At 61.1% G+C, this 11,671-nt stretch overlaps 1 protein-coding gene across 1 annotated transcript; it reads left to right on the top strand.

Moving 5' to 3' along the window:
- The first annotated feature begins 6,000 nt into the window (after positions 1-6,000).
- MIF (macrophage migration inhibitory factor) lies at positions 6,001-6,790 on the top strand. The gene is made up of 3 exons (XM_070399401.1): positions 6,001-6,208; positions 6,360-6,532; positions 6,658-6,790. Exons 1-3 carry the CDS (start codon positions 6,101-6,103, stop codon positions 6,722-6,724), a joined length of 348 nt encoding a protein of 115 aa, XP_070255502.1. The 5' UTR covers positions 6,001-6,100; the 3' UTR covers positions 6,725-6,790.
- The last annotated feature ends 4,881 nt before the right edge of the window (positions 6,791-11,671 follow it).

The raw sequence follows: 11,671 nt of genomic DNA, 5'->3' as shown, positions 1-11,671 counted from the left end.
GGATATTCATTACATCATTATTAGGCCGTACAAAATTACCAGCTGAAAAATTAGCCTGCTGTATTTGGTCAAACATTTAATTAACTCACCCCTAGTGCCTTGGCAGGGCCCCACCAAATGATTTCGAGGGGCTCATACAGCCCGTGGGCTGGATGTTCCCTACCCTGCTGTAGAGCCTAGTTTTCTGAGCTCACTGCCCGTTGGAATTACTAGAGGCTCAGTGCACGAATTCATGCACCGGTGGGGCCCCTCAGCCTGGCCTGCAGGGATCTGGCCGAAACCGGCTCTCCGACATCCCCCGAGGGGTCCGGATTTCGAGGAGGAGGTTCTCGGGTGACGCGTCCCGGAATTGGGCTTTCTCCTCTCTGGTTCTGGATGCATTATCTGAAAACCACAGCTGCCAAGTCACTGCAGCTCGGCAGGCTCCTGCGTCGAGCGTCTGCCCCCTGGCGGTCATTGTGCATCATAGCTTCTGGTCGGGCGGTCGCTTGGGCTTTTGAGGTAGATTCCCAGAGAGTGAAAAGCACATGCACCAAGGACTCTCCCGCCCGCACCCCCCCTCCGCCACCTTTAGTGGCCCTCCCATACCCGGCTCCCCGGGCACTGCCTCCTCTCTCCCCCCGACTGTACCCTCCTGAGTCTCCTTTCTTCTCGGTCTTGGGCACTAATTCTTGGCCAGGCCTTCTGTCTTCAAGAACCTCATCTCCCCTCGCTGGTTTGGCTCAGTGGATAGAGCGTTGGCCGCAAACTGAAGGGTACTGGTGGGGTCGTGTGCAGGAGGCAACCCATCGATGTGTTTCTCTCACATCGAAGTTTCTCTCTGTCTTTCCCTCTCTTTTCTACTCTCTCTCAAAAAAAGAATCATCCAGCCCCACATGTCCACAGTGCTGAGCTGGGGAAGCCCGGCCCACTGTGGACATGTCTAAGTGGTCCAGGCCCCGATGGGACCGCTTCCCGCCCACTTCCCTGCACACACAGCGCCGCACACCTTCTCGTGCGAGTCCGTCTGCAGAGTAAACCAGAAGCAGGACAGAGGGTGTACGGCTTTGTCATGGTGATGGCGGCTACTAAAGGCTCTGCTATGGGTGGAGGGGGGGGTCACCCTTTTTTTTTTTTTTAAGTTACCAGGGCCTATGCAAGACTACGTCCAGAGATGTGGTCTGAGCATGAGTGTCTTTTAATGTGTTTATTGATTTTTAGAGAGAGGGAGAAAGAGCTAGAAACATCAGTGAAGGAAACGGCAACATGGGTCAGCTGCCTCCCGCACGCCCCCTGCTGGGGAACTGAGTCCACCTTCCCAGGCGTGTGCCCTGACCAGAGTTCGGCCCGGGACCTCAGTGCAGAGGTTGATGCTCAACCACTGAGTCCCACCAGCCAGGCTGTGCTGTTCTGTTTGTTTTATAATATATTTTTATTGATTTCAGAGAGGAAGGGAGAGAGAGAGAGAGAAACATCCATGATGAGAGAGAATCATGGATCGGCTGCCTCCTGCAAGTCCCTCACTGGGGGTCGAGCCCACAACCCGGGCCTGTGCCCTTGACCGGAATCGAACCTGGGACCTTTCAGTTCGCAGGCCGACGCTCTACCCACTGAGCCACACCGGCGAGGGCTGTTCTTTAATTCTCACCTGAGGATATTTTTTCCATTGATTTCTAAAGAGAGTGGGAGGGAGACATCAGCTGGTTGCCTCCCGCACCCACCCTACCCGGCTGGGAAACCCATGTCCATGCCCTTGACCGGGAATCAAACCTGCGACCCTTTGGTCCACAGGACGACCCTCTAGCCACTGAGCCCAACTGGCCAGGGCTCGTTTTTAAATCCCCCATATTCTGATACTCAGGGTTGCGACACCTCAATTGAATTGGTTTCTCATGCCACCTCCCGACACATGCCTCCCTGACGGGAAGCACTCGTCCGGCTGAAGCCCCTACAGCTCTAGCCCGTTGCGGGCTTTTGGCCCATCAGGGGGGGTGAGACATGGGTGAACCAGGAAGGCCTTCCTGCGGGGCTCTAGCCTAAGCCCTGGACATTTACAAAGAAAAGGGCCTGTTTTCCTGAAACCGTGCCGACAGCTGACAGTCATGGAGAGACCCGGCGGGCTCCCCACGGGACAATGAGACCCGTACCCCTGAGGCAAAACCTGCGAGCGCGTGTGCGAGTCTTGATGTTGCCAGGCATTCATTCTGCACCAAACAGCTTCAGTTTAAAAAACCTGAACTTTCAAGACAAACTTGCCCAATGTCGCCTTTATGGATATCGCAGGACAGGCTGGTGCTAACTCAGAGCCCTCGGGAGCGGAGGTCAGTATACCCAGCCCTTAAACGAAGTCCTGGGGGTCAGGAGGGAAGCCACCTTCGGGACTAGGTACAAACCTGCCATTGATTTATCTTCATTTCAATTTCGCTCTTTTTTTTAGAGAGGTTTTTTTTTTTTAGTTTATTTGAGCCAAACTGTTGACAATTGCTGTGAAGCAGAATCTCAAAGGACGGAGATAATGCTCCGGAGAATGCTTGTTTGGTTTTTACCTTGTTTTATGCATCACAGTCAAAAGAGATTTAAGTGGGTCACATGAACTCCGTTGGCGATCGATGAGGGAGGGGAGACCTCTGGGATTGGATAAAAGGTAAAATGTGAAAGGGGACGTGTGGTCTCCAAGGAGCGGTGCCTGTGCCTTGAGGGGTCCAGGAAAAGGAAAGTGACTGACATCCCAAGGATGAGGGGCCGCGGGCAGAGAGAAGAGCATCTCTTGTTTAACGTCTAAGTGCGTTAGACATCTAACGTCACCGTCACCATCACCACATCGGTCGGCAGAGGGAGGGAGAGGGAGAGAGAGAAACATCAATGAGGAGAGTACCATGGACCGGCTGCCTCCCACACGCCCCCCCACTGGGGATCCAGCCCACAACCCAGGCAGGTGCCCTGACCGGGAATCGAACCGTGACCTCCTGGTACACGCGTCGATGCTGCACTCGAGCCACCAGAACAGACCTGTACTCAGCACTCCTAGTGCGAGGCCAGTCCCCGGGGCACCTTTTGTTGGAAATGCTAATAAGAGCTTTATAGCCAATTGAAATTCTACTCCCAGAGAAAACTGGGCGATTCCCGCCTCAAGAAACTTATTTCTGAACGGGCTGAAACTGACCAGGGTGCGGCGCATGGAGGAGGGGCTTCTCTCCGACGGAATGGCCAAGGCAGGGGCTGGCCGGCCCCGAGCCCAGGCGCTCCTGGGTCACCACTTCCCACTCCTGGGCCTGTGTTCCAGCTCCAGGTGGCCCAGCAGCTGCTGCCCAGCCCAGGGTTGTGTCCGCGTTCCAGCAGGGGCGGCAGGAAGCTGGTGGGGTGGCGCCTAAGCCCCACACATGACATGAGCCGCAGCTGCTTCGCCTGGCCTCACCCGCCGGCCGCCGGGCTCTCATCAGACAGACGGGGGTCCTCTCGGTGAGGAGGAAGGGGGAGGGCATCCCAGCGGGGCCGCAGCCGTGCCTGCCATCACCCCCGGGTGCAGGGGTGCTGTTGTGTAGCAGATGATCACGGGGCCTATCGATGCCAGATGCATGGCTCTTCTATCGCTCCTGGAACAAACTGCCACAAATCTAGCTGCTTGAACCAGCACACATTTATTAGCTCACGGCTGCTGGGTCAGAGGGCCAGCCGGTGTGGCCGGGCCTCCTGCTGAAGGCCTCACACGGCTGAGGTCCAGGTGCTTCAGCTCAACCAGGGAGACCCACCCCCGTGTCCATTCAGGCTGTCGGCAGAATTCAGTTCCTTGCAGGTGCATGGCTGCGGCCCCGCCCCCTTCATCGTCGAAGCCAGTGACAGCGCGTGGAGTCCTTCTGCTCTGGGTCTGGCTTCCCCTTCCCGCACCCCTCTGACTACTTGGAGAAAATTCTCTACTCTTTAGGGCTCAGGTGGTTACCTTGGACTCCCTCAGATAATCCATGACAGTCTCCCTAATTACCTCCAGTAAGCTAGTTGCATCTCCCAGGGACTTGGCCGTGTAACAGCATGTTCCCAGGGCCGAGCCCTCCGACGACCACCAAGTACAGCGTCAGGAAGGAGGCAGACAGCAGTGGCTAAAGTCTCCACTCTCACGGGGCTTGTCCCCTAGAAAGGAAGGCTAACTCACAAATAGAAATGTGACCATGGCCTCGGAGGACAGGACGGATGCTGGGCCGTCACAGGACCCGACAGCCAGGAGCGCGGGGGCCTTTCCCAAGGAACTGAGAATTCCAGGACCAAGGCCGCGCCAGGGCCTGGAGCGTGGCCTGGAAGGTCAGTGCACTGGACCAGAGAAGAAGAGAGAGGGTGGTGCACGCCGGGGGAGGGGAGGCCACCAGGGCACTGCGATGGTGCTGCCTCTAATGTCAGAGAAGGCCACCACCACCCGCTCTGTGAGGGAGGAATTGCTGGCTCCCCAAATTACAGGTGGGGAAACCGAGGCTCTGAGTGGTCAGCCAAGTATGCAAGCAAGTAAGAGGGGGACCTGGCAATCAGATCGCCTCATTGGGAATGAGATGGGGAGGGTACAAGCTGATGGAAGGGGCTCAGAGGCTGTCCTGATGCGGGGAGGGCCCTGTTCACAGTAATAACCTGAACATGGCCGGGGCTCACCTTCAGGGACTCCACCTGCCGCCCACCTCCACTGCTTCAGAGAGCAGCAAACTGGGTGCTGGCCTGGACTGGAGTCTCTTCTGTTCACATTTCACTGGGCAAGGCAAGTCCCCTGGCCAGACCTGCTCGGGCCCGCCGCAGGCAAAGCCAGCTAGCGTGGTGGTGGTGGTGGTGGTGGTGGTGAGGTGGGTGGAGAGCAGTGAGAATACAGGGCCAGGGAAGGAGATACATTCCACTGGCAGGCAATTAGGAGGGGAGAAAGCCGCGCACTTGATCCGGACATAGAGCAAGCGGTGCTGAGTTGGTTGCTGGGGCGGAGGACGCCCTGGGCTGGAGACAGGCCTAGAGCGCAGAGCCGCGCACCAACGGCTATGGTCCCACCAACGGCTGTGGTCCCGGCCACTGCGCCTCGTGAACCTGTTGCATCCCTCAGACGGGACTTCCTGGGGAGTTCTGAGGACTTGGCCAAACACAACATGCTCCCTAGCACCTGAGGCCCCCCAGCACAGCGCCCAGACAGGTAGCCCTGAGCGGGAGTGGGGCCAGGGCCCGCTTCAGCTGCTGTCCTCTTCCTGCCTCATGGCGATCTTCATTCACCCATTCATTGACTCCGCCCCTATGCGAGTGTGCCTGGCTGCGCTCACTGCAGGCGCTGAGAGGCACCCCAGAGGCCTGCCTGGTTGGGGCTCCCCTGAGGAGCCCTGGCCCAGGGACCTGAGGTTTGGGGGTGGCCCCAGGCCTGGTTGCTGACTGCCTTTCGCCCAAGGAGCTCTGCTGGCCTCGCCTCCTGCTCCCTGCTCCTCCCTGGGCACCTGCCAGCATCCTCGCCCACCGCAAGGACATGGCACCGGTGGGGACCCCTGCAGCGACGACTAGCGCGCGCTCTCTCACGCAGGACTGTGGTCCCTGGGGACTTGCGGCCGGAGACTCGGCCACACGTGGGCTCAGTGCGGGCCAGGGAAGGAGGTGAGACGTCTCTGCTGGGCCGGCTCTGCGCCCCTGGAGGGCAGCGGCCATCTCTGCATTAGCTGCCGTCTCCCCAGCTCCCGCGCACAGGTCACTGAGCACACCCGTGACTGAAGGGCAGGCAGGTTTCGGGGCTGCGCGGAGGTAAGCGCGGTCAGAGGTCTGCGCAGCAGGACGAGCGGGGACCACCTCGGAATCTTGCAGGCGGCCGGGCCCCAGCGACCACAGGGCCGCAGGAGCCACCCGGCGGGGCCTCCATCCTGATGGCGTCAGGGGGCGGGGCCTCAGACGCACTGGGGCGGGGCCTCCATCTCGATGGCGTCAGCGGGCGGAGCCTCCTCTCAGTGACGCCAGGGGGCGGAGCCTCTTCCGCTGGGCGTCAGGGGCGGGGCCTCCGTTTCTGTGACGTCAGGGGCGGGGCTTCGGGCGCACTGGGGCGGAACCGGGCGCCGTCACGTAGCTACGGTTCAGTTGCGCGCGCGCGTTAGTCCCGGTGTCCAGTGCTCGCCGCCTCGTCGCGATCATGCCGATGTTCGTGGTGAACACCAACGTGCCTCGCGCCTCGGTGCCGGAGGGGCTCCTCTCCGAGCTCACCCAGCAGCTGGCGCAGGCCACGGGCAAGCCGGCCCAGGTGTGTGGGGAGCGAACTGGAAGAGGGGGTGCCCGCCGGCCTCGAAGGGCCCGGGCTGGGGCGGGGGGAGGCGACTCCAGGCGGGGAAGGGACGGGGTCGCCCGGGGCTGGCAGAGTCGCTGGGGTTCTCTGACCGCGCCCTGCCCCGCAGTACATCGCGGTGCACGTGGTCCCGGACCAGCTCATGACTTTCGGCGGCTCCAGCGAGCCCTGCGCGCTCTGCAGCCTGCACAGCATCGGCAAGATCGGCGGCCCGCAGAACCGCTCCTACAGCAAGCTGCTGTGCGGCCTCCTGGCCGAGCGCCTGCGCGTCAGCCCCGACAGGTGCGGGGGCGCCCGGGGCGGGGGAAGGTGGGGGGCGCCCGGGGCGGGGGGGCGTGGGGGGCGCCCGGGGCGGGGGGTGGGCGCCGGGCGGGCAGCCCGCTCAGCACGGCTTCCGCCCCCCGCAGGATCTACATCAACTACTACGACATGAACGCGGCCAACGTGGGCTGGAACGGCTCCACCTTCGCCTGAGGGCCCCGCCGCCCCGCTCCCAGTGCCCCCACCTCCTGGTCGGGGAAATAAACGGTTTGGAAACCACGGCTGCCTCGACTTCCTTGGCTTGTGGCGACATTGGTGCTGGGCGGGGGGGGGGCGGGGGACAGTGACGGGGAACCAAGGCTCAGAGCCTTTTGACCCCTACCCCCCCCCCCCCCCCCCGCTTGCCTAGCAGGAGGCCAGTCTGGGTTGGCATCCTGCCTGGGTCCACAGACCCAGGAATCAAACTTGAATGGGAGCCTCTCGGGTCCTATTTAAGACGCTTGTGGAGTCGGTTCCGTTCCGCCTGCAGGGGCAGGGCCACCACGTGGGCTAGGGCTGGGCGGGAAGGGGCCGGGGCTCAATGTGACTGGGCTTTCCTGGCCCAAGGTCACCCCCATGTGGGGGTGGAAGAGAGCGACCGTGGGCAATTTCAGCGCCTGGACCTGGACCACGGGGGCCTTGGCTGCCCTGCGGCTCAGGCTCATCCTTCCCGCGGGCGCGCTGCTGCCCAGGCCAGTTGCCTGGGGCCAGAAGGCGCCCCCCTGCAGTGTGAGCCTGCATGTACCCTGGCAGCAGATGCCAAGCCAGACCCAGCCACTGGCACTGGCCGTGGCGCTCATGGGCCGGGACCAGCTCAGCCTTTCCCTGCCTGCCCCGGGGGAGACCTAATTACGCCCCTTGCACAGAGGGGACTCCTCCGGCCGCTGAAGGAACACCATTCCTGGGGACTTGGCAGAGGTGGGGCCTCACCTCCGACCCCTGTGGCCTGAGCCTTGAGGCTGGGGGCCTCGCTGCTCTCCCTCAGCCTCTAGGCCAAGAACCTCCTCGACAAGATGATTTTAAAGTTCCTCGGAATTTGAGCGAATTTGCTTAGGGAGCCGAGGTGCTCTAGGGAGAAGGGGAATTGCCGGGAGCATGTGACCTCTGACGCCGAGAGTGAGGGACAGGCCTGCCTCTGAGCCACAGGAGCGAGGAGCGCCTTCCCGGGAGGGCTGCCGGTGCCCCTGGCGACAGGGCCTGCATCCCGCGGGCAGGACCAGGAGGCTCCGGGGCCCAGGGCTTTCCGCCTGGATCCACCCTCTGATGGCTGCTTCTCAGTCCCGGTCTCAGCCCCGGGTGGGAAGGGCTTACTTCCAGAAAAGCGGTGAGAAGGGAAAATCAGCTCAGAGTCAAGAAGGGTGTGACCCAGCTGTGGGGGCTGGCGCCTCTTCCCTCCAGCTCCCCTCAGACTCATTCTGTCCTCCACAAACGGCCACGTGCCCTCACGTCTGTCTGTCTGTCTGTCCTTATTGGGGCCTGGCAGCCTTGCTCCTGGCCCTGCGGGCCTGTGCCTTCTGCTTGTCCCCCATCTGCCCACTGAGTGCCACGCTACGTCCTTCTGGGGAGCCCTTCCTGGGGCCGCCCCCCCCCCCCCCCTTCGGCCTCGGCTTTGTGGCCGCTCTCCCTCCCCGGGGCCCTGGGCCTCCCGCCTCGCCGGGCATGCAGTCTGCACACAGACCCACTGCCCTGGCCTCGGCCTCCGCGGAGACCCCTGCCTCCACCCAACTCCCCTCGGTCTTCTGCTCCGCTCCCTCTCCGGCCTCAGTTTCCCCCATCTGTGAAATGAAGGTATTCACCAGATGTCCCTCCTACATGGCTCAGCATGACAGGAAATTTCCCAGCCTCAGAGCATGGCAGGCGGGGAAGGACCCAGAGGGCCGGGCCTGTACTCAGGTCTTGATAAATTGTGAAACCCCTCCTGGGTGGGAGGGAGTGTGGGGGGTTCTGGAGGGAGCCGTGGGGAAGAGCTGGAGGTGGATGAGGGAGGAGGCCCAGGTGGGGCTCAAGGTCCTTGTGGGTTTGCAGCGGGAACCTTCACTATGGACCTGGTCCCTCCAAGGGGCCCCCCAGTCACAGGAGCTGGTGGGCTGGGCCGAGGGCCAGCTCCCCCGAGGCAGTGCCGTGCCTGGCGGCCCTCCGCTCCCTGGGGGAGGCCAGCCTGTTGGTAAATGTTTCCCTCCACGTCCCGCGTGGATCAGGGTTCAGGACCTGGAAGAGGAGCCGCACACAAATGAAAAAGAAGAGACAAGAGATAATTTGGAAATATTGGGGGGCCAGGCGGGCAAGTCCAACTCAAGGGGAAGAACTTCCACTGGTGCTCAGGCCTCACCAAGCTTTTATTGATCTGGGATACACCCACAGCATAGCCCTTAGGCAGGCGACCCCCGGCAACAGGCAGACTTGCCCATCAGCAAGGATTTACATAATAATAAATGGGGAAGTTGCTTCAGCTACCACTGTCTGGACAAACAGGTGGCGCCCAGCTCCAACCTTTGCGAGGGCTTCAAAGGTACCCAGCCTTGGGGGGCGGGGGGGGTCTCTGTCTACGCTTATCAGCTGGTGAAGACAATAGGTGGTCTTCTACACCAGCCAATCCCAGCAGCGGACGTTCCAGTATTTCTGGGCTGCCCATGTCTTCCTTGACTCCTCGCCTCCCTGGTCAACTCAGTGTTGCCCCCCCTCCCCCAACTGTGTTTCTGTAAAGCCCTCACCTGCCAGCCCAGCCCAGCAGTTGCAAAGCCAGGCCCCAGCCCACGGAGCCTCCCAGGGAGAATTCCAGAACCAGGGCGGGAGTGGGGTGTGTGTGAAGGAACGTAACGCAAACCCACCGCCACTTGCCCGCACTTCCCCTCCTGGTTGAGTGAGCACAGGGCCTCATTCCTGGGTTTGAAGCCCTCATAAAAGAGACAAAAATGGCCAGTTTTCAGGAATTGGCTCTGTCCCCTCACTGCTAGAGCCTCAGCCCCAGTCTGGGGCCAGGAGGGTCTGGACTCCGTATTCTCATGGGTCTAGACCCAAAAACATCCAGACAGGGCTCTGAATCCAAAAATTACAAATGAGGGGTCCCGTCCTGGCCCCCGAGGCCATGTCCCTGAGGCTCTTCAAGGCATTCTGAGGGTCCCTTTCTGCCTCCTGCCTCCTGGGGAGCCCTCTCTCAACTCCTAGAGGCATTTTATGCAAATACATGCAACTCCGCCCCTATAGTAGCATATTCCATGTGAGTTCTGCATTTGCTTTTTTACTTGAAAGTCGGTCTCAGTGCCTGAAGAGTCTCCACTCTCCCCTCAGGAGGAGAGGCCTCGATCCCTCGATCCCGTTTACCCAGCCCCCCAGGACCCCCGAGTCTGTCTCCAGCCTTCAGGGCTTAACGCAGCCACGCATGCATGCGAGGGTATACCTGGAGGACAGGTTCCTAGAAGTAGAATTTCTTGGTCAAAGGTCATGATGCAGTTTTGTGTTGTTTTTTATCCTCACCTGAGGATATTTTTCCATTGATTTTTAGAGAGAGTGGAAGACAGAGGGTGAGACAGAGAGAAACATCGATGTGAGAGAAAACACATGGATTGGATGCCTCCTGCACGAGCCCGGGGCCCAGGGCCAGGGATGTGCCTGCAACCGAGGTACGTGCCCTTGACCAGAATCGAACCCAGGACCCTTCAGTCCGCAGGCTTACGCTCTATCCACTGAGCCACACCGGCCAGGGCTGATGATGCAGTTCTAATACGGCCAGATGTCCCCGTCAGTGTGGGTGTGTGTGTGGGGGGGGGGGGTAGGGGCCTATCCCCACGCGCCATTTGGGGACCTTCCCTCACAGGCTTTGTCCCTGCCCCATCGCAGGCGCCCCCCTCCTCCAGATGCTCCCTCCTGCCCTCGGTTCCCCCCCTGCCTGCCTCCCCACCTGCCAACTGTCAGCCCTTCTGGCCTTGCTCTCCTGAAGGGACTTGCCCGCTGGGTCCCAGGCAGCCTGCAGGCCCCGGGGCCGCCATGTCCTGGGTGAGGCCTCACGTGTGCCGTCAAGGCCAGGCCGTCAGCAGGGAACACGCTGCAGCAAACTCCACAGTTTTCAACCCGGCTGCTGAGTCAGGCCCTCCCGGTGCCAGCCTCCTCCCCGGCAGCGGGCTCCCTCCTCCCCACCCCCAGTCACCGCTGTGGAGGCACAGCCCACGGCAACCGTCCCGCACGGGACCCTCAGAGACGGTGCGAACTCCGTTTCTCTACAGAAGAGAAAACCGGACTCGGCCGGTGATCTCACACCGTCAGTTTCTGACCGTTCAGAGGCCAGTCTTCTCGCTTGTAAGATAAGCCCATGTCTTCCTATTGAAGAGCGAGAGGGCCCTCTGGGTTTCACTCCTTGCCTGTTCTCTACATACCCAGACGCCGATTCTGACGTTGGGTCTGGAGGGAAAGGGCACGGGGCCAGGCGCCTACATGGCTTTGGAGAAGAGCACGAATGAGTCGGAACAGGCATGACTCGCAGGTGACGTGGCTCTGGAGGGTTTTGCTTGAGGAAAAACAAGAGGTAGCAGCCAGGTAGAGGGGGCGGCGGGGAGCCTTCCCCACCCTCTCCATGCAGACAGGGCGACTGACAGCAGGCAGGCGGGGCAGGAAGGTCTGGCGACCGGAGGGGCGACTCCAGGTCTCCGGACCCCATCATCCAGAGGGCTCTTCCTCTAACACCGAGACCCGAGTGAGAGCTCTGGGCTAGGAAGCCCGTTGCCAGGACCGCGTCACTCAGGGCTCGAGTCCTCAGTGAGCCCAGCCAGACACCACCCCGCCAGCCACAGCAGAGGCGAGGCGGAGCCCGGACCCCCGCCGCCGCCAGGGCAGAGGACCATCTCTGCGTTGATGTTGAGGATGCGGGGCGATCAGGAGTGGATGAACCGGCCCCAGAAGGACGCGGGAGTGACTTTATACAAATTCCAAGTTTATTCCCCGGGCGGGATCCCGGCCGCCTGTCTTTCCCAGACACGCCAATCTGAGGGCATTTAGGGTCGATGCCGTGGTATCGCGTGTCTACAGATACCAAACAGAATGTGACTTCAGACACTCAAGGGAGTGAAGATAGGGGGCGGCGGGAGGGAAGGGCCTGGAGCAAGTCCGAGATAGGCAGAGGCTAAGGAG

This window comes from Myotis yumanensis, unplaced genomic scaffold, assembly GCF_028538775.1.
Source record: "Myotis yumanensis isolate MYYU_CA2020_CCGP unplaced genomic scaffold, mMyoYum1.0.hap1 SCAF_19, whole genome shotgun sequence".
NCBI classification, from domain to species: Eukaryota; Metazoa; Chordata; class Mammalia; order Chiroptera; family Vespertilionidae; genus Myotis; species Myotis yumanensis.
Note: the sequence above shows the minus strand (reverse complement) of the source record. Positions and strands in the feature narration are given on the sequence as shown.

What these genes read in the sequence shown, in the direction of transcription:
- MIF (XM_070399401.1), top strand. Translation starts at nt 6,101, where the DNA reads ATGCCGATGTTCGTGGTGAACACCAACGTGCCTCGCGCCTCGGTGCCG. An exon ending in CCACGGGCAAGCCGGCCCAG is followed by an intron (nt 6,209 to 6,359) that starts GTGTGTGGGGAG and finishes CCTGCCCCGCAG; the next exon opens with TACATCGCGGTGCACGTGGT. An exon ending in CTGCGCGTCAGCCCCGACAG is followed by an intron (nt 6,533 to 6,657) that starts GTGCGGGGGCGC and finishes CGCCCCCCGCAG; the next exon opens with GATCTACATCAACTACTACG.